Source organism: Oryzias melastigma, linkage group LG22, assembly GCF_002922805.2.
Source record: "Oryzias melastigma strain HK-1 linkage group LG22, ASM292280v2, whole genome shotgun sequence".
Classification (NCBI taxonomy): domain Eukaryota; kingdom Metazoa; phylum Chordata; class Actinopteri; order Beloniformes; family Adrianichthyidae; genus Oryzias; species Oryzias melastigma.
The window spans coordinates 8804957-8826193 of NC_050533.1; the positions used below are offsets into that span (position 1 = coordinate 8804957).

Below are 21237 nucleotides of genomic sequence, written 5' to 3' on the forward strand. Positions count from 1 at the left end.
AATTTTCAATAAAAAATAGAGGGTCTGATCTAGTTTAAAGACAAAGCTTTCACTTATTTAGCAGAGAGCCTTTAAAGCTTCATGTTCTAAGAAACGAGTCACTGCATGACATGATATGCCCCGAGTCTTGGCTTATATAAAGAGCGCTGGTCACCATGCCAAAAGTTTACTTTCAAACGGCGTCTGTGTTCATTTCTTCGGAATTGGAGCTGCTTTTAACGGAATCCCATCTTGTCTTTGAATGAAGCAGTAGCACAACACATTCAGTGTCCAAAAAGACACAAGTCACTGGAGACGCCGTTTGTGCAGACACACAAAATAAAAAAGTCAATGGAAACAGATGAATTCAACTGTCCACCGTGAAATCACGTCCACAACACAAACAGTAGCGATGAGTTAAGCCACTTTGTGTAACATTTCAAAAATAGAAAGGGGTTCATTATCATACAGGATGAATACTTAAGTATGACATCACTCTGTGCGGTCCTCATGGTTTCAACTACATGAGAGAATTCAAACTACATCCATTAAACTACAGAAAGTAATCAGTACAGCTTTAACACTTATTGTGATGCTTTAAATGCGTTCAGTGCTAACCAGTGACACAATCGGAGACAAAAATTTACAGCACAGGAACAAATACCACCAAAGCAGAGTGCACGACGGACTAATTCTACGTCTGTGATTGTAGCTTTAAATAAAACAGCCATAGTCTTAAAATCTGTAACTTTATGCATGTGTTTGATCACTTCTGGGCTTTCTCTCTCTGGGAAAACTTCTTAAAATCAGAGAAATATGTGTGACACACAACTTTGAGGGAAACATATTCAAGCAGATCCAACGAACTTTCCTTGTAATCAGCAGACGTCTACGTTCGTTTGGTAGGTCTGTGGGGGTCGATCTGAAAACATCGAGTCTGCAGATGGTGATATGCAGATGGCTGCGCCAGAGGAGAGGGGTAAAGAAGGCATGGCAATATCCGGAACTCAGGAGTTGTCTGAGGGGACGTGCTCCTCGAAACCCTCGCTCTCTCTAACCAACGCCCTCTCCAGGATGACCCGCCCCTCCTTGTACCGCTGGCTGTCTTCTGTGGCAAACTCGTAGATCCAGCCCAGCTTGCTGTTGCAGTTCTTGCAGCTGACGTCCCTCACCATGTGCCTGCCGGTGAGCATCACTCTGTCCTGGACCTCGCTATACTGGAGGTTCACCACCTGAAGTCCACAAATAAAAAATTAAAAAAACACATATTCTCAGACATACAATAAAATACTGAATATTGTTGGATCTTAAAGTCCCACTCTGATGAAAATCCTGTTTTTTGAGTTTGAGGTCAGGGGTGGAGCTACTCAGCTCAGCTCCAAAAGCCACGCCCCCTCAGAGGTGATTTTTGAAACAGAGGCTTCAGATCAACATAAAAAATGTATTTTTAAGGCATTTGGGTTGTGGGGTTTTGGTCAAAAACTTTATAGTCATAATTAAAACACTAATACTTTTTTAAAAATAATAAAAATTGTCACATGGGATTTTAAAGACCCACGCCAATTAAAATGATGTTTGTAACATGTTATTGGAGCATTTCTCTTATGATTGAGGATATATATAAAGAAAACCAAGCTTTAAATTGCATTTCTGGTGCTCTTTTTATAATTCTTCAAATCGTTGTAAATCAGAAGTAGATGAAAAAAAATTATGTCCTAGAAAACGACAGATTTTTAAAATGTTGCCTTATAATCATAATTTAAAGACCACAGGGGATACTTTGAACATAGATCAAAAGATGATTGGAGGATTTTGGGTTGTTTTGTACCTTATTGAAGAGAAAAGCTCTGCCTGTGGCTCCAGTGAATCGCGTGGAGATCAGTTCAGATCTGTTGGTCAGGATGGTGTCACAGTTGGCACAAGAAAAGAGACGCGTTCCACCAATGTGGTCCAGAAAGATGCGTCCCATCGTTGAATCTCTGGGAATTATAACCACTACCTGGAAGATAAAAAAAAGAAGAAAAAGAAAACACTATAAAACAGAACAGAAACACCATCACATAAAAATAATAATAATTTAAAAAAAATCAGTGTTAGATTAAATAACCAGCATGACAAATTGACCAGAAGATCTGTTAAAAAAATAAAAATAAAGTGAAATCTAATTAAAATAAAAATATTTATTGACTGTATTTTTTTCCAATATAGATGTTAAAAATGAAAAACAATTTGGTAAAAAATAATGTTTTTTATTAGCTAACCCATTGGTGCCATATTAATCGCTTTTCATTGCGTTCTGAGACCATAAAATGTTCGCAGAATTAGGTCAGTCAGAAAGTCTAAAAGCAAACCAACGTCAGACTAGCTTAACAGCTAACGACGACAGGAAAACAACGACAAAGAGAACCTTTTTGATTAGAAAACCTTCCTTACCTCTTCGAATAACTTTGTGGGGATCCGACTGTTTCGCTCAGAAATAATGTCACCGATAACAGAAGAATATTCGAGGCACAAAGCTGTTGTTTCTTTCGTCGTCGTCGTCGTTGCTTTGTTTTTCTTTTTCAGCTGTTACTGCGCTGCTTCGAGTCAGTATCAACATCCGGTTGTGACGTAGTAGACCCTGCTGCATCGGCACTTCCGCTGATCTCCGACAGGGGGCAGCAGAGGGGAACCAAACACATGCTTTAAAAGTTTTATATATATATATATATATATATATATATATATATATATATATATATATATATATATATATATATATATATATATATATATATATTATCATTAATTACAAATGTTTAAATAAAATCTGCGAGGAAAATAAAAAGTTCAGTAATTACATTTTATTAAAAACATTTCATTTTTAGTGATAGATATGGAGTAAGTCCAGCAGAGATCCTGGGGCTCATAGATTAGGCAAGTTCCTACATCGATATTGAACAAGAACTGAAGTCAAAACATCTTAAAATAGAGAGGAAATTTAAAAAGGACACAAATTATAAATGTTTTTTTCTTTTACATCTTTAACTTTATTTACAATCTACCTGTTTTGCTTCCATGTATGGAGATGTAATAGTATCACCCCAATTAATGCATTTGTAATTCTTGATTTGTAACTCATGCAATATATTTTGTGCATTTGTACAAAAAATATTAAATTAAAAAGACTACAAAATACAATTTACACATGCACAAATTAAAAATTACAACAACTTGAAACTAACTACATGCACAAATCTTTAAAAATTACACACAAATCGATTGTTAAGCACACAAAAAAACAATTTACTCACAAAAATGAGAGCTATTATGTGTGCAAGTCCATGCATATTTTTGTTGGTTATATACTTAACTTGCATCACAGCTTGTGTTTTATTTTGTCTGTTTCTTTTTGTTTGCTTGCTACTTAACTCTACTCTGTCTTTCATATATTTTTGTTTTAAATCTAACAAGAGGAACATTGCGAATATGAGATGTGGCTCCTCAGCTAACATTTATTAAAAGGACCACTGAAGTTTCTCTACAAATAAATGAATACTTTTTCATTATTGTCAAAATTAAATATATGTATTAGTTGGTTGTTACATTTTTCTTTTTCTCTTTTTTTTTGCATCATTAACTAAAAGTTAGCTGTCTCAGTTTTTGTGGATCAACTGATTTATTAATTAAAATTTAATTTTGTTTGGCTAAATATGCAAATAAGCAATAAATAAGCTCCTCTAAAAGTGGTAAAATAAATCAATGCACAGTTATTAAATCTGGAAAAACATTTATCTGAAATATTTAAAGAATTATCAAAAAGGTTTGGATGAAGAGACAAAACATTTGCTTGTGCACTTAACTGCAGCGCATACGTTAAAAAAAGATGCACAATAGAAGAAAATAGATGCTAACCTCTCAGTTTGCATGGTATCAATTGCATAAAAATTAACTGCGAAAATCATATGACAGACAATAAAAAGTTACAAAAGTTGAACATTTAGAGAAAATATTCAGTATGAAAGTGGAAAACACAAACTATCAATATGTCAGTTTATTATCAGTCTCTTTTCAAGTGTTCTAAAGTTTTCACCCATTTGTTTTAATTTTAAGCCAGCAAGACAGTGACAGGAAAGTAGAAAGTGTTCATTGTACAATAGTAATGGATGATTAATTGTTAATAATTGCATAAGACATGCAGTTAGTCCAAAGTCCTCAGTAACAGACACAAGGACGAACAAAACGTGTAAAAAAACAAGAACAAAAAAACATGGAGAACAGGAAACATGAAGGAGTTGATCATTAGATCACTATTAATCACAGAACATGCCTCACATGTTCAACCAGGAAGAACATCGCTTTTGTAATGTTTTGAGCCAACATTTAATGGCAGATCATTCTAAATCTGATAACTCCACAGCATCAAGATACTTTATCTTTCACCCTCCCTTTAACTCCAAGGTTTGTGCTATCAGCAAACTATGTCTAAGGACAATGTCATAAAGCATTTATCAATTTAATCATATCTCAAAATATCCCCAAAAGTGAACCTGGATGTTTTGTTGACAGAGTTTGATTGTGTAAGGGTGAAGAAACACTTGCAACACCAGGATATAAACTTTATCTTTATCTCAGTCTGTTGATTAAGAAAACCACTTATGCAAGAATGAAGTGGCAAAGGGAGTTTACTTTAGTTTTGCAAAAAATTAACAAAAAAATGTGCACCAAATAAGTGCTATATTTTATTGCAATTTTAAACTTTTCCTTCATTTTTATTGTTAATCTCAAATTTCCATTAAAACAGATTTAGTCTATTTTGCAGCTTGTTAATCCATCTGATCACTTAGTAGATTATTTTATTTTATTTTTTTATTTGCACATTGAAACTAAGATAGGAGGATAAACCTCTTGAGATGCAACATCTTATTTTCCAGAGATTAAAAAAATCAGAAACACAAATAACGGAGTAGAATATATATGAAAAACAAGCAAAAATTTAAATTAAGTACGCATAACACATACAACATAACATTTTAAAAAATGTAAGCGAACAAATTTACCAGAAAACAAGACTGAGAAAACAAGCAAACACATTTAATTGTAATATATTATTATTATTATTTTAGTTTATTTAAAAAAATATATTTTTCAATATAAATAAAGTTTAGAATAAAATGCAAAATGGGTTTATACTCAATAAACCCACATATGAGGCTCTCAGCTTCTATCTGTTTGCTCAAAAATTAATTTAAAAAAAAATAAAGATAGAAAAAATTAAAAATAAAGAAAGAAACATATTATATTCTTTGAAGAAAGTATATTTTTGCCTCATCCATCAGTGACAAAAAATAAACATCATAATTCCAATTCTGCCACTAATCACCCCTTTGTTATCACACCAAACACGCACATTTTTGAAATCTAAAACATTGGAGATATCAGATGAGATTATATAACTTTATTGCTTTTTGGGGAATTATCAGATGAAAACGGCAGGAGAATGGTTATTTATGATCCACGGGTTAAAACTTTGCCCCCTTTGGGGCTCTTTCCTCACCTCACAGTCGTCACAGCAGCAGTATACTTTTACAACCGCGGGAAAGCTTCCTGCCTGTCAGGTAAAAAAAGATGCGACGAGCCAGCAGCCTGTCAGTGTGAGCAGCACTCTGGCATCATCATGACCTCGGCCTCGCTCCTGATTCTGGTAGCCCTCGTTGGAGCCACACTAACAGGTAATTACAGTTTTTAACAAAAAACAATTTATTTTTTTTCAAAGTCTTGTTATAGTATTTGAATTGTTTAAAAAATATATTAAAAAAAGCTTCACTTCCTGTGTAGTGGTTGATAAAACCTGCTTTAATCCTTTATGGTTTGCTTGTGTTTAGTTTATGACGTATTTAATGGGACAGAAATAACTTTTCAAGGAATTTTCTTATCCAAACAGACTGCTGATTACAGTATAGACCGGGACAAGTTGCATAATACAACCAAAAAGCCTTTTTTTTATCTTAATGGTACTTTAAATTGTTTGCATCACTGACTTCTGATTGTTTTTAACTGTTTATGTTCTTTGATTTACTGTAACTCTTCAACTGCTAGCACAATCAATGTAATTCCAGCAGATTCTGTAGGAGAAAAGCCACTTTTCTCCTACAGAATATACTGGAATTACATTGATTGTGCTAAAAGTTACAATTTGTTAAAGATTTTGTTTAAGATCTTTTTTTGTTCACACAGGTTCTTATGAGGCAAAGGTGATAGAAAAAGGAGATCAATCTCAAAAGGTACTTCAGGATGCTTTTTATTTGTACATTTCATAACATAAAATCGTGAAATTTCTTCCTCTGATGCTTTTATTGACAGATTCAGACAGAAATGTATATTCCTGAGCTCTGCTCACCAACACCTGTCTCCTCAACTCAACCCACATCAGGTAATTCACATAAATAAGGATTTTAATAGCTTTGTTTAGCCAAAAGATTCGACTCCATTGCGTCAAAAACACTAACTTTTATTTATTTATTTTTTAAATCAGTTCATTCTCTGACTCCTGCCGATGTCAAAGCGCTTTATGTTCTGGGAATTCCTGCCTCACAAAGGTGAGCAGCAAAAAAATAAACATAAACTGTTAGATTAATTAATGTTTTTTAAAATTTTGTCTGCAAATCTGTCTTTATTAGAAGTGAAGCTTCCAGAGTTCTCAATGGATTAGCAGGTAAGAGGATTTATTATCTGTTATCACGGAATCTACTTTCACTTGTGCTGGGAAGTAATTATGTTGCACAAAATAAAATGATAAATCTCCTTCTTATCAATCACTTAAAATCACAACTGGAGTTATAGGTGGGTAAGGGGGCATTAAAAAAGTGAAACGTTGCATCAATTAACAAAAATACTGTAATTTGTTACATTTAAAATTATTTACCTTTTTCAAATTTTATTTTTAAGTTTAATTCAAGTACTTTTTTAAAGTACATCAGTGCAAAAAAAATGTATTTCATTTAAATTAATTAAATGACTCATTTTAATGAACGCAAGGTCTTTTTTACTTTGGTTCAAATCAATAATTTTCTTTGGACTGATTTAATATTTTACTTTAGATTTAGTTACTAAATTGCTATAAGTTGTTACATGTAATTTAATTAAGCTATTTGAATAAAAAAGATTCAGTTCCACAATATATCATTTTATGTCCACAATAATCAAAATCTTCTTTAATTGAAAATAAAAATGTCACTAAGACATTACAGTCCATTTCTAACTTTGACTTAATGAACCAAACCGAAAATGCCTTTTAAAGTTCTTTATTAAGAACACGAAGCATGCATGCAAATAAAACTAAAACATCCCTTTTTTTTGGCAATATTTATTGATTTCTATTAAATTTTTTAGATTTTTTGTTGTTGTTGTGCTTGTTTTTATATTATTTGTTTTGTTTAGGTGTAACTTAACTTTGTGTTATGTTTCATTTTAAAAAGTGCTACATAAATGAAGATTTATTTGAATTTATTTCCATGCTGGAGCTCCGATCTGATCAACTTTTCCTGCTTTCTATTAGAAATATTCTTGGAATAAGCTTGCTGCACCTCCAGATTAAATATAAATACAGTACATTCAAAACTTTTAAACAACAATTTTCAAACTATTGTGTTCAAAAAGATCAAGTTTCCTTAACATTTTTTTGACATTTATCCTGAAGTTTTCAACAAATACATGAATTATTAAAAAAAAAAAATACGCTGTTTTTTACATTTTATTTACGTTTGATGCAACACTAACCAAAGTTAGTTGTCTCCGTTTTTGTGCATCAACTGATTTATTAATAAAAATTGAATTTTCTTTGACTAAATATGCAAACAAACAGTAAATAAGCTCCTCCAAAAGTGATCATGTAAAAAAAATGAATGCAACGTAAATGAACTAAATTTCAAAAACAGTTATTAAAACTAGAAAACTATTTCTCCAAAATACTATAAAGCAATAATAAAAGCTTTGGATGAAGAAACAAAACGAGCTTTTGACCTGTGCATGGAACTGCAGTGCAAACGTGGAAAAAAAGATGCACAGATTTAACATTTTCAAACCAAAAATACATTTTCTCCTTAGAAATCTAGATGAACTTCAGAAATTCTCATTAGAAAAGTGCAGCAGGGAGTTACATACAGATTAACTGACTACCTGAACAGTGGTCAAAGTTTGAGCTGGAGGATTTCCAGCCTTAAGGAGGCAGACTCTGCTGTAAACAATGTTAGGAGTCGTTAGAGTCCGATAATACAACAGACCTTAACCTCACTCCGAGTATTTGTGATGTCCTGAGAGTCTTGGCGAGAAAATAATTCAACCTTGAACAGAAATAAATGTTTGACTTGTTGAATATGCTTTATAAACAACTTAATTAAAAAAAATAAAACTCATCTTAACACTTTCAGCAGCAATTTACGTTTTAAAAGTACATTTCAGGTTTAATAAAAACTTGATTCGGCTGCAAATAGATCCCAAACGGCAAACAGACTTTGAAGAAAAGCTTTCGGATCCATAAAACGATTGTTTCTTGGTGTCTATCGGCGTAGATAAGATAGCGGGCTATAAACGCAGGCACTGACCTTCAAGCGGCATCACAGTAGGCACAACATTAATGGAGCTCTTTTGGCAGCGGCGGGGATCTTACGAGGCAGATAATGTGCTGTATCATTGTGTCCTGAAGGATTCTGTCTCCTCACCTGTTATCTTTAATGTTTGATCAGAGCTGCTCTCCATGTTGAATCCGGAGATGACCACTGAGCATGTGGATGAGACCTTAATGGAGTCCAGGTGAGACACAAGGATGTCAGTCATACAGATGCATGAAAAAAGAAAACTTCAAGCAATCAAATTAAAATATAAGAATACACATATAGCCACAAACATGCAAATAATTTAGATGTAATTATTCTTAATCATTTTTACACATATTATTGCATTAAAAATGGTTGAAAAACCTCTACTTAACTTTGTATTATTGTCCTATTATTACATAATTATCCGGTTACTAACTTCTAATCAATTATTTTACAGGAGTTTATCAAAAGAAGCTCAGGACCTGGTACTCTCCATTTCCCACCAGGTGGGGCATCTTTTCTTAACACATTCTACAAATCTTTGCAGTAAATTCAAACCCCGACGTGAAACAATTGTGTTCCTTCAGCAAACAGACTGGAAGGTTGTCCTGGTGCTCGTCCCTGCAGACGGGATCTGTTCCTGCTCGCCACAGGTAAGATTTTACCTTGAACTACAAAGTGAAACTAGGACTCTCTTTGTCGACTTCTGCACAACTGCTGTTGTTTTGTTGTTCAGGTTGCTGACGATATTAAAAGTGCAGTTCAGGAAGTGGAAGCAGCTCTGCAGATCTTGCAGGAGAAGGTAACAAATGTGCAGCTATAAGCTTTGTGTCATAGAGCAGAAGTGTAACAAAGTGATGCGTGTGCTCACAGTTGCATCGCACTCTGATCCATGTGGCAGTCTGGAGTGGATCTCATGATAAGTGAGTATTTTTGTAATTTAAGTCAAATTTCCTTTATTTATTTTTTTATAATGTGAAACAACTCTTTTCTTCTCCTTTACTTTATCAGGTGTAAATGTATGACGGAGGAGGGCATAAACCAGCGTCTTCAGAAAGCTATTGTTCTGCAAGCACTTCAGGTAAAATGCATCAGTGTCGTCCGCTGTAAACATTTTTCTACACAAAATTTGAACCTTTTTTTTGTTTTTTCTTCAGAACTCGTTAAATCAACTCTTAGAAAATCCCAAATGGGAAAGCAGAAAGGACGACTTTGCTGTTGTGATGCAGTCCTCCCCAGTGATCCTTGAATCCGAGTCACCTGACGTGAGTTTTAAAACTACAAACAATAGTAATAGAAGTTAACACGTCACTTACATGTCAAATATTTCTTTTAGGCAAACACGTGGGCTGTGCAGAATGAATTAGCTCTTCAGCTGTGGTCAAATTTGGTGAGTTTTCATTGATTTTACTACATCTCTGTCAAGAGTAAACGGAATTTTGAAAAAATCCTTATCCAAATCAAGAGTGAGATCAAATGTTAACATTTGTCTGACACATGGTAGATTAAAGATTTATTCATTCTTACTTATTTATTTATTTTTATTATTTTTGAAATTAAATGTCATTAATTTTTTATTCTACATTTTATTTTTGTATTAATATTTATTATTTATTTATTTTTAATTTTTACTTCTTGTTTATTTCAGAAAAAAATATGTATTTATTTATCTATTTTTTTATTTTTTAAATAAAAAATTACATTTTATTTTTGCAATTAATATTATATATTCATTATTTTCATTTTATTTTTTTAAATAATGTTTATTTATATTCCATTTTATTATTTTCATTTTCATGTTCATTTTATTATTTTTTTATTCTACATTTTATTTTTAAATTAATATTTATTATGTATTTATTTTTACTTTTAATTTTCGTTGATTTTAGAAAAAAAATATTTATTTATTTATGTATTTATTTTTTACAATTTTTTAAATAAAAAAAATTACATTTTATTTTTGTAATTAACATTAGATATTCATTATTTTTTATTTTACATTTTATTTTTTAAATAATGTTCATTTTATTTTTATTATTTTTTTATTTTTAAAATGTATTATTTTAATTTAGATTAGAATTGAATTTTTTTTAGATAAGAGATGTAAAGATTAACTTCAGTCACTGATTAAATCAATTTCTGCTACTTATTTCCTGTATTTGCTCTGTGCAGCATACTTATCTTGACATTCTAAATAACCCTTCCAGCTCCAGGCATCGACAAACCCGGCCCGGACCCTGGGTATCCCCTGTCCCACAGTGGTGAGGCACTCCAACTGTGCACAAACATCTCATTTACAGAGTTCGCTGTCAGCCTGTTTATTAAAAATGATCTTAAATTCAGGAGCGGCCTTTTCTGAGAACCCAGATCAACTCCCCCACCGTGACTCTCAGAGACTCATCACGAGCAGACGTAAGAGATTTTAGAAATATTTCAGAAGCAGAGAGTAGAATTGGTGAAAAACTGGAGTAAACTTGTGTTTCCAGAATTTGGGTTCTGACTTAACCTGTGTTGATCGAGCTCCATCACCTACGACCCCCACATCAGGTGAAAAGACAATACATTCATTTATTTTTTTAAACATATTTTTGAAAAAGTTCATCTTGACAAACTGTTATCCTTCTGCTCAGTTCATGAGCTCCGGCCTGGAGACATCAAGGTGGTTGGCACTCTAGGCGACTCTCTGACTGTAAGTGTTTCTGTTTTTGTCCTTTTACTTCAGACATCGCATGTTTTTATTGATTTTGTATGATCCGTCTGGTATTTCTGCAGGCAGCCAATGGTGTGGGTGCAAAAACCGACAACATTCTCCTCCTGCTTACCGAGTACAGAGGGCTGTCGTGGAGGTAAGTTGAGCTTAATTACTGGAGAAAAGGTCAGATTTTGTTTACAAAGTTCATGTAAAGATAAACTGTTATTATTTTCAGCATTGGTGGTGATGAAAACCTGACGACAGTGACAACTCTGCCAAGTATGTTTGTCTCTTTTCCTTAAAGTCTGACCCCAAATATATTTGTTCTAACACATTCCCAGTGGTCTGTTTACTATGATTTAGTTGTTTTTAGCCAATATCAAAGAGTTCGTTAGAAATTCACCTTTGAGTTGTGGGTGGGACTGTTTAGGAGGGAAGTTAGCCTCAGCTAATTTCCCATCAACCCTATTTTTACACTCTACTATTAGCTCATTGCACCTCACAAGTCCAATTAGTGTTTTTTTTTTTTCTTTTAAAAAAAAGCAATATTGGAGCTATGCTTTTGGACCGTTTTGAGCCATTTCGGATTCTGTTAATATATAAATTTAACTCAGAAAAGAATACAATAAAACATTTTAGATTTTAGATTTGTGGATATGAAATATGGCCAAATTCAGAAAGATGAGAGTACTTTTGTATATTCTTTGATTTGAGACCTTACAACATATGATTCCAGAAAAAAATTGTGAATGAAATCATCTTTTTTTTTTGCCAACACACTTTAACATGAGACTGTTACAGTTTTGTGACACTGTCTTTGTTTGGTTGCAGACATCCTGAAGGAGTTTAACCCCGCCGTGACAGGATATTCCACTGGGACTGGTAGCAAAGACAGTCCAAACGCCTTTCTTAATGTGGCCGTACCCGGAGCACAGAGCGAGTGAGTCTTATTTACCTCTCAAGATAAGAAAAATAAGTATTATTTATTTATCATTTTATTTGTGTCTTCCATTTTCAGTGACATGGTGTCTCAAGCACGCGCTCTGGTGGACAAAATGAAAAATGATGAGGTATGGAAAGCCAAATCAATGAGTGAAAACTTCCTGTTTACAGTCAACAGCTGAGCTTTTTCCTGTCAAATCTTCACAGCGCATCGATTTCAACAATGACTGGAAAGTCATCACTATGTTCATTGGTGGCAATGACATCTGTGATTACTGCAAGAACAGCGTAAGCACTCTTTCTTTTCATTTTACTGTATTTTTTTGTATTTCTGAGCGAAGAATTGAAAAAGTGAACAAATGCTAGTAAATAAAATGTTTGACCTTTGGGAAATTATTTACATTTTTTTCTTTTAAAAAAAAAACAGTAATTATATCTGTGAAATGATTGAGTGATGAAGATGTTTGCTGTGCAGATCCAGTACTCGGCTCGGAATGTGGTCATCCGGATCAGTCAGGCTCTGGACATTCTCCACCAAGAAGTATGTTTTCCTCCTCATCATGTGAAAGCCATAATCCAGATTACTGACAGACTAACCACATACTATGTCTCATCCAGGTTCCCCGAGCTATTGTCAATCTGGTGGAGATGTTGTACATCTCACCTCTGCGTGAGCTGCACAATGACCCCTCTTTGGGATGTCCCACCTGGTTTGTGGGGTGAGTAATAAAAAACTCAAATTCTTTAGTAAATAAATAAAGTCCCATTTTCTGTATTACAGCTTTTATTTTTATTTTTTAGCATAATTTGTTCCTGCATAGTTAAACCCCAAGAGGATTCAGCAGAAGTTCAGCAGATCCATGAGTTGAATCGAGCTTACCAGGTATCCTACACTGAAATTTAAGATTTAACTATATATATTTCATGACATCAGTGCCTTTATTTCCATTTAAATGTCTTCTTTTTTGACTACAAAGTAAATCAGTTGAAAGTCCTTTAATTTTCTTGGACGAATATCACTTTTAAGTGTTTTTTTTTCTCTTTTCAGCTCGCTATGAGACAGCTGATTGACAGCGGTCGCTATGACACACATGACAACTTCACCGTGGTGCTGCAGCCTTTCTTTAGAGACGTTGTACTCCCCAGATTACCCGTAAGAGCAAGCAAAAATTCATATATATTCTGATTATTTTGGGGTTTTTTTCTGTTTGGATTCCTAATTTCTCTCCTGTCTTTTTGTGAAAGGACGGCCGGCCTGATCGCTCTTACTTTGCCCCTGACTGTTTTCACCTCAGCCAGAAAGCGCACACCGCCATGGCTCAGGCTCTCTGGAACAACATGGTGAGATTCTCTTGTCTGCAGGAAACTTCAGTCATTTTGATTTTAACCTGAATCCTCCACTTTTGTAGTTAGAACCAGTGGGAGACAAGACGTTCACTCAGAACTTCACAGAAGGCCTTGAATTGAAATGTCCATCAGAGGTAAGTCACCACAAAAACATACATATTTTATTTTTTATCATTTGTCTGCATTCATTGGATATTTTTACTCTTTTACCAGACAAATCCATTCATACGAACTGCTAATAACAGCGACTACACCTATAAAGGACCTCCACCCACTCCTGCTCCGGCCACAGTAGGTCCCTTTTCCGTCTAATAATGCAAACAAAAAGATTTACACTACTTTACCTTTGTAAGTGTGTTTTTTTTTTTTTTTTAGAACTGGGGAAGCGACTTCGCTTGTGTTAACACAGCTCCATCTAACACTGTCCCCACTTCCGGTGAGCTTCTGTCTCATATTTAAGAATTCATAGAAATCATAAAACATTTAAAAAAATGAACTTTTGTTGATCTTCCATTCAGCTCACAAAGTACGACCAGGTGACATCAAGGTAGTGGGTGCTCTGGGAGACTCCTTAACGGTGGGTAAAACCAAAAACATCACATTTTTAAAAATTATTTTGTCCTTTAGAAAGTGGGTTTTTAGTTACTTTCTTTTAATCTTCATTTTTTATCTACCAGATCCAGTTTATCCAAATGTTATTGTTACTATGACTCTTTTCTGTGCCACAGCTTACATGTTAAATGGAAAAAAAATAATATTTTGGTAAAATTTCCAGGCCGGTTTTGGAGCCAGAGCAGAGAACATTTTAGGGCTGCGGAACGAGGACAGAGGCGTGTCGTGGAGGTGAGATGTGTCCCATACATACACTCAGGGCTGGGTTAATAACATCCATTAACCGATCTAAGCTTAATAAATCAATAATCAATCCATAAAAGTAGAGGTCGAGCTAACGCATAATGCTAAAGTCTGTTAGCTTGATGCTAATGTATAATGGGATTTCCTATAGGACGACTAATGCTAATGCTCAGTCGACCTAAACATACATTCCTGACTAAATGTACATCTTTATATAATCACAGGCATGAATTTTCCAAATTCTTTAAATAAAATACTTTTTTTAAGTAACCATTTGTGTTCTAAAGCACAATTTTCTTCTTCTGGAATAAGCTGTAATGCTATAGCGCAATCGCCACCTAGTGGTCAAACTGAAACACCCTCCAGGAGTACAATTGTTGGAGCTTGATCCAGGCTCTGATGAATCAATTCTACATATACTCACATTTATTTATGATTCATTAAAGTGATATTGATTTTTTTTTTTTGTTTTGTTTTGTTCATCAGCATTGGAGGGGATGAAACTCTTGAGACGGTCACAACTCTGCCAAGTAAGCGTTGTGCTGTAATGCACATTATGGCCAGCAGATGTCAGAGCAGGTCTGAAGAAAACTGTTGATTTTCTCCTTTCTCCTCATCAGATATCCTCAAGAAGTTTAATCCTAATATCAAAGGAATGTCATTTGGGGTTGGAAAAGAACAAACAGGCTTTAACATGGCGATCTCTGGGGCAAAAATCTCGTAAGTTCTCATTTCAATCAACTAACATTTATATGTCCATATGTTTAATTTAAAACCTGTTTTTTTATATAACCCATCAGAGGCATCCCAGGGCAGGTCAGAAATCTGATTGACAACATGAAAGCTGATCCTGTGAGTTAAAGACAATTTTCTCCTTTTTCAAATTACAATATTTCCCAACGGTCTTTGTTCTACTTGTCTGTTTGAATCTTCCACCTTTCGTTTTGTGGCACCAGAGTGTGGATTTTGAGAATGACTGGAAGCTTGTGACCCTCTTCATCGGAGGCAATGACCTGTGCCAGTACTGCACTGACCGGGTGAGTCGCTCTAAGAAATCATTGCGAGAAGAAGAGAGCTTCCCTGGAGAGAATGGATCTCCACAAAGCCATGTCTAAACATCCCGGAGTGTTTTGTGATGCTCCGTGCAGAGTTGTCTCATAGTATCGCTTCCCAAATCGATCTGAGCACTGAAGCAGAATAATGAAGCTTTGTGAGCCGCCCTCCCCCTAATAGTTTTGTTGTATCAGAGCGAGATGAGAGCAGACATGCTTTCTTTTCAATGAGAGCATTCTGTCACTTCACCCCCCTCCCTCCTCGCGCGGGACACAGGGACAGGCGTTGTTCTTTAAGAGGCACAAACAACGCAGAAGTCCACTCGGACTCATTTCATCCCACGTCTGTTTTCCTCCTCTCCTTCTATCACAGCTTGTGCTTGGAAGCAAAAATACCAAAGGGCAAAACCAGTTTATGATATGATCTGATAAATCTTCATGTATCATTACACTTACTGATCCGTTTGTTAGATACACCTGCCCAATAAATTTCTAATCAGCCAATCACATGGTAGCAAATGAATACATTTAGACATGTAGACGTGGTCAAGACCCAGGGTGCCCAAACTTTTTCGCTCAGAGGGGCGAAATTTAAGTAGGATCCTAGTCTGCAGGCCAAATATAATATTTTTTTGCATGTCATGAAATAAAAGAAGAAAATAAGTGGAGCTGATCTTATGATTTTATCCATTTGCCACTGCCGTTGTCGCTCCATCTTGGCTAGCTTAAAAAAAAGCAGCTAAAAGCATCGGAAGTGACCGAGAAGGCTCTTGGGAAATTTTAACACAAAAAAAACTCACTTTTGGGTTATTTCACCCATAGCCACAGGCAAATAAAGTGTTAATAGCACCACCCGTAGGCAGAAAGTATGTTACAGGTGCAGCATTTTGGAACACCGTAAAGAATCAATGGGAAATGGGTCAGGGGTTTTGCACACTAAACTCTTCCACAACTTGGTGTGCCAAAAGAGAACCTTTGGCCAAGTTTGGCCCCACATTGGGCACCCAGGGTCAAGGCACCCAGGGTAAGGCTCTATGTCATAAAGCTGGAACCATATCAGACTGATTTCTTAAACATGACAATGACTTTTGAGGACTCAAACCACAGTCACCAGATCTCAACCAAATAGAACACCTTTGGGATGTGGTGGAGCGGGAGATTCATATCATGGATGAGCAGCCAACAAATCAGTGTAATGCTTTCATGTCAATATGGACCAAACTTCCAGAACCTTGTTGAATCTATGCCACAAAGGATTAAGGCAGTTCTGAAGACAAAAGGGGTCCAACCCAGTACTAGCATTTGTAATCAGTAAGTGTAGATTTAAACTGTGGATATTCTGTCTGTGCAATCTGCAGGCCTCCTATTCACCGAAGAACTACAGCCATCACATGATGACAAGCTTGGATATGCTGTATGAAGAGGTGAGGAGATGTCATCTTCTTCAAGATACTAAACTCCGTCACATCTCTTATCTCATACTCATAATCAATGCCGACTTTTCTCTGCTCTCACTGATTAAACTTCCCTATTTGCATTTAGGTTCCACGAATAATTGTGAACGTCTTGGAGATTTTGGAGATCGAAGGCCTTCGCAAGATTAAGAAGAACACATTGGGATGCAACTTGATACAACAGTAGGCAATAATCCTATTACATTTTTATTGATGAAGACCACCGATTCAAAAACAGATAAAACAGTTAGTATTTTATTAAACTGGACAGATACATCCATCATCCAGGCCAGTTTTCTGGACTTCAGTTGCGTCTTATACTCTATAGTTCACTGCTTCTATTTTGGTATGAATCTTTCTATCTGTGAAATGAGCAAATTAGATAATTTGTATGTATTTCTCTTTTATTGCCTACTAACAGGTTTGTGTGTCCCTGTTTCCTGGACCCTGGAGAGGATTCTCCAGAGCTGGCTGAGGTCAAACGGGCCAATCGGCAGATGCAGGTCAGCGCAGAGTGACACTAACATTTGTGACTTTGGTGAGGCTAGCTCATGCTAACGTTTGCATTTCCTTCTGTTAGGTCGAGACTGCAAACCTGGTTTATGGGGGTCGCTACAATGGCAGAGAAGACTTTGCCGCGGTTGTCCAGCCGTTTTTCAGAAACTCCATCCTTCCTCTAGATGCTGTAAGCTCCACCCCCTTTCACAGCTGCATGTTTGTCTGAGCGTTTCGCTTCAGGACTGTTGTGACTTTCTTTTCCAGGATGGGAAACCTGATACTACCTACTTCTCTGTGGACTGTTTCCACTTTAGCGAACGAGGACAAGCTGACATGGCGGCCGCCCTGTGGAACAATATGGTGAGTTTGGCAAGCCAAGTGAATAAAAGGTTAACTTTTATTATGTTGTTCAACTTTGTCGCCTTATAAGTCAAATTTCTTTCTTCTAGATGGAGCCAGTTGATGACAAAATGACATACAACAATTTCCGAAATAACAGAAGCAACATTAAATGCCCGACAGAGGTGAGAATACGGAAAACCTTTGACTTAACTGTTGGAAGATTTGCCTGACTCTGGGATCTTTGTGTTTCAGGAGCATCCTTACATCTTCACTCAGGTGAACAGCATGCCCACTTTGAGCACAACCAAAGCTCCAGGTCTTTCCACAATGGTCCCACCACAGAGCACAGACGAGTCCTTTAAGACCGATTGCTCAGGGAAAGTGGAAGCATGGGTCGCCGGTGTGGTGGCTGTCGTCGGTCTGCTGGTCGGCAGCGCCGTCGTTGGACTCTTCTTCTACTGCAAAAACAAGAAAAGCAAGAAGAAGCGATCTGGAGTGGAGATGAAGGGCACAACATTTTGAAATGTTCCAAACCGTCCTCAGAAATCCAAAATCGCTAAAAACAATAACAACCACCACATTATTTAAAGTGACTTTGGGAGGTGTATTTGCTTAGTTAAAGTGTTTTTTATGTAACATTTAGTGATGTAGATTTAATAACTGGGCGCCTCTCAACCACAATTTCTGAAAAACAAACAAACAAACAAAAAATAAACAGATGCAGATGTAACTTAAGAAGGAATCAATTCCAACCTGAAGTACATAAAATCGCAGTAAGAGGTTTACGGTGAAAAGTGTTTTTCCCATATTTATACATTACTGTTGCTTTAAGTTTAAATGAATATTTAAACGTTGTAGCTGGTCTAGCAACAAACTCTAAAAGCACATAATTACAACCTATGCTAATTTGCAAACAAAAAACATGAATGCACTTATTTTTGTTTTTGTAAACACATACTAATTACCATAGAGCGTCAATGAGATTTTTAGCGATTGTCAAAAAACTTGCCAAAAAATTGAATTCAACCAAAGTAAGGCTAACTAAGTTGTAATTTTCTTTTTCTATTCAAGAAAACAATTGCTTGTTTGTTCTTTTCAAAAGTGGTTTGGAGAGGGTAAACTAAGAGCTGCATCTACTATGTGATATAGACAGGTTGTCAAGGAAACATCTAAAAGTACAAAATATCACCAAATAATAATAATACATGCAGCAGAGCGGCTTAGACTGCAATTATGAGGTTTATTAACAGGTATACAGTCTGCAGTCATAAAAACACTAGAACATTTGTTATGACCACTCTCCAATCAGTCATCTTTTTCCATTTATTTGATTTTACAAACTAAAAAGATGTCAGTTGTGTCTTAATTGATCCTTAACTAATAGTTTTTAGTCTCCTTGTGTGAGACTAAAACTGTAATCCTACTATATAACATCTAAGATTTTGGAGAATATGGTCAATTACTGTTTATTAATGGGAATTCCTGTATATAGTAACATAATTTATTAACTAAATTAAAATCTGCATTTTAGTGCATTTTGTACAAAAGGTATTGCACACAATCAGTTACAGTATTTTTTTGTCTGCACAAAATTTTACACAATCATTGAAACTAATGTTGATTCAATCGTTGTATTGGAGGTCATCGTTAATTTCCTTCCTTTGTTAAATGTGTTAAATGAAGTAAGTTATTCTGTTTATTTACCATTCCTTTCAAATCAAGTGCAATGAATGTAATTTAAAAACATGAGCACAAATGACAAAAGTATATTTAGTAAAGTTTTTTTTTATCTTGACTGTGTTCATTTTTAATTAAAGTCTACAAACATCCACTGGGTTTTTTCTGTATTCTTCTGTTGTTATAAAGGAATTTCTATGTGGCAGACAGTAATAAATTGTTGAACAATTCTATTCAACAAAATCAGCAAAAAATACATATCTTTTAATATAAAAACTGCCTTTTACAGTGATTTCTATAAGTTTAAAAAGGCAGTGCAACATTAATAAAATATACAAATGTTTGAATAAAATAAATGACAAGATAAAAACAAGACAACAAAAAATTATTTCTTTTGCAACATAAAATATATTTTGTATGTATATTCTTAAGTTACTTTATTAACAAAATTTAAAAATGATACAAAGCTTAAAAAAAAACTAAAAGAGGGGGCTCAAAAAAGCACAGAACAGTAGATGTGGAATAAAATTATGATTACAGAGCATATTTGAGTAAATCACAACATAGTGAAGAAGTGGGAAAGCTCAGTGTATAACAAGTTATTTTTACCTATATTATTTTTATAGAGACATATATAGAGACATTTATATAGATATATATATATATATTATTTTATACAGTTATTTTTATATATATTATATTTTTCTAATAAATACCAAGTTTTACGGTTTTCACATTCCTATATATATTTTTTAGAGGTTCACTATATCTTATTTTTGTCAAATAATAAGAATTAAAGAAGGTTTCGTGTGGGTATATTTACTTTTATGCATGGTAAGAAGAAAAATTAACTGAGTATAGAACTAGATATTTTCAAAATCTTGAAGAAAATACAAAAATAATATGCTTATAAAACAGAAATATCCGTGCAAATACTATGAAAAAGACTAATCATTTTTTTAATAATCATATTTTACTGAGTAAAGGAAGTTTTCAACCGTCCTTTAAAAATAAAAGCGCCATATCTTGTGTCATTACGACAACTCATCAAAACAGCGTCACCTAGCGTTCATTTACGGCACTGACCGGGCTGCCAGCTACAGTATCAGTGTGAAGATGGCGGAGGGAGAATTGAACGTTGATAGCCTCATCTCTCGGCTCCTTGAAGGTAACAATTTTGTGAAGAAGTTGATGTAAACCCGAGTTAGAAGTTTGTGAGCTTTGTGCTGGGTGTAGTACTGACTTGTCGTGGAGGACGGTGGTCTCGGAAAAAGCCGCTAAATGTTAGCTACTTGGGCTCGTGCCATTTGTTGGTAATGGTGAACGTTAGCTCTCTAGCTAACGCCACCGTTAGCTGCCCGACCATGTTTATAAACACTGTCAGCAGTGGACGCCTACGCCTTCTAAGTTGCGCATTTTGTGCAAATTTTGTTGGGAAATTGTAATTTAATTCTGTGTATTTTCGTAGGACGGGGATATCGTATGTTTGCGGCATTCTGCCTCATTTATTAGCTAAAGGTGCAGTTTTCAGAAGGAGGGGCAGCGACATTTTCCACTACGCGTTCAACATGCATGTATTAAAACGCACTTTAGACGCTCAACTTCACACTTTATATTCGCAGAAGCGAAACTTTTCCGATCAACTTAACGGACTCATAACATGTTTATTCAATTAAGCTCAAATAAATAAAACAGGAATTTAGTAATTAGTGGGAAAAAAATGTTCACACAAAACTTAGAGAATGTCATAATCATGCTGAATGGTTTATCCCGAAAAAGATATAGTTGAATACAAATATATAATGCAAGTATAAGACATTTTA

At 34.9% G+C, this 21237-nt stretch overlaps 3 protein-coding genes across 4 annotated transcripts in view; 2 read left to right on the top strand and 1 right to left on the bottom strand.

The window, feature by feature from the left end:
- Window positions 1-712: 712 nt before the first annotated feature.
- On the bottom strand, window positions 713-2597 carry ypel5 (yippee-like 5). 2 transcript variants are annotated; one of them, XM_024274027.2, is made up of 3 exons: window positions 2413-2597; window positions 1808-1974; window positions 713-1211 (listed from the first exon to the last, which is right to left on the bottom strand). In XM_024274027.2, exons 2-3 carry the CDS (start codon window positions 1946-1948, stop codon window positions 987-989), a joined length of 366 nt encoding a protein of 121 aa, XP_024129795.1. In that variant the 5' UTR covers window positions 1949-1974; window positions 2413-2597; the 3' UTR covers window positions 713-986. The 2 variants fall into 2 exon arrangements, with proteins under 2 accessions (XP_024129795.1, XP_024129786.1); XM_024274018.2 differs by having other exon boundaries at window positions 1808-1978; window positions 2413-2595.
- Window positions 2598-4944: 2347 nt separating this feature from the next.
- On the top strand, window positions 4945-19568 carry plb1 (phospholipase B1). Its single transcript, XM_024273979.2, has 43 exons — window positions 4945-5690; window positions 6196-6242; window positions 6322-6391; window positions 6494-6557; window positions 6639-6673; window positions 8703-8769; window positions 9013-9061; window positions 9143-9208; window positions 9292-9357; window positions 9429-9478; window positions 9567-9636; window positions 9713-9820; window positions 9892-9945; window positions 10763-10816; window positions 10899-10967; window positions 11042-11102; window positions 11186-11244; window positions 11328-11401; window positions 11483-11526; window positions 12079-12187; window positions 12266-12317; window positions 12397-12477; window positions 12665-12730; window positions 12808-12908; window positions 12991-13072; window positions 13238-13342; window positions 13435-13530; window positions 13599-13670; window positions 13750-13827; window positions 13912-13972; window positions 14055-14113; window positions 14312-14379; window positions 14878-14921; window positions 15012-15111; window positions 15192-15243; window positions 15348-15428; window positions 16802-16867; window positions 16986-17080; window positions 17319-17400; window positions 17478-17582; window positions 17660-17755; window positions 17845-17919; window positions 17990-19568. Exons 1-43 carry the CDS (start codon window positions 5459-5461, stop codon window positions 18257-18259), a joined length of 3435 nt encoding a protein of 1144 aa, XP_024129747.1. The 5' UTR covers window positions 4945-5458; the 3' UTR covers window positions 18260-19568.
- Window positions 19569-20432: 864 nt separating this feature from the next.
- ppp1cb (protein phosphatase 1, catalytic subunit, beta isozyme) overlaps window positions 20433-21237 on the top strand; it is a 12800-nt gene continuing 11995 nt past the window's right edge. Inside the window, exon 1 of the mRNA XM_024274004.2 lies at window positions 20433-20582. Within this exon, the coding sequence (XP_024129772.1) occupies window positions 20531-20582 (52 nt within the window). The 5' untranslated portion in view covers window positions 20433-20530. The remainder of the gene's footprint in view (window positions 20583-21237) is intronic.

Bases quoted from the DNA above. Each gene is read 5' to 3' on its own strand.
- ypel5 (XM_024274027.2), bottom strand. From the start codon at position 1,948: ATGGGACGCATCTTTCTGGACCACATTGGTGGAACGCGTCTCTTTTCT. The intron at 1,212-1,807 runs GTACAAAACAAC...TGTGGACTTCAG, and splicing joins GAGCTTTTCTCTTCAATAAG to GTGGTGAACCTCCAGTATAG.
- plb1 (XM_024273979.2), top strand. From the start codon at position 5,459: ATGGTTATTTATGATCCACGGGTTAAAACTTTGCCCCCTTTGGGGCTC. The intron at 8,770-9,012 runs GTGAGACACAAG...ATTATTTTACAG, and splicing joins GAGACCTTAATGGAGTCCAG to GAGTTTATCAAAAGAAGCTC. The intron at 11,402-11,482 runs GTAAGTTGAGCT...TATTATTTTCAG, and splicing joins TACAGAGGGCTGTCGTGGAG to CATTGGTGGTGATGAAAACC.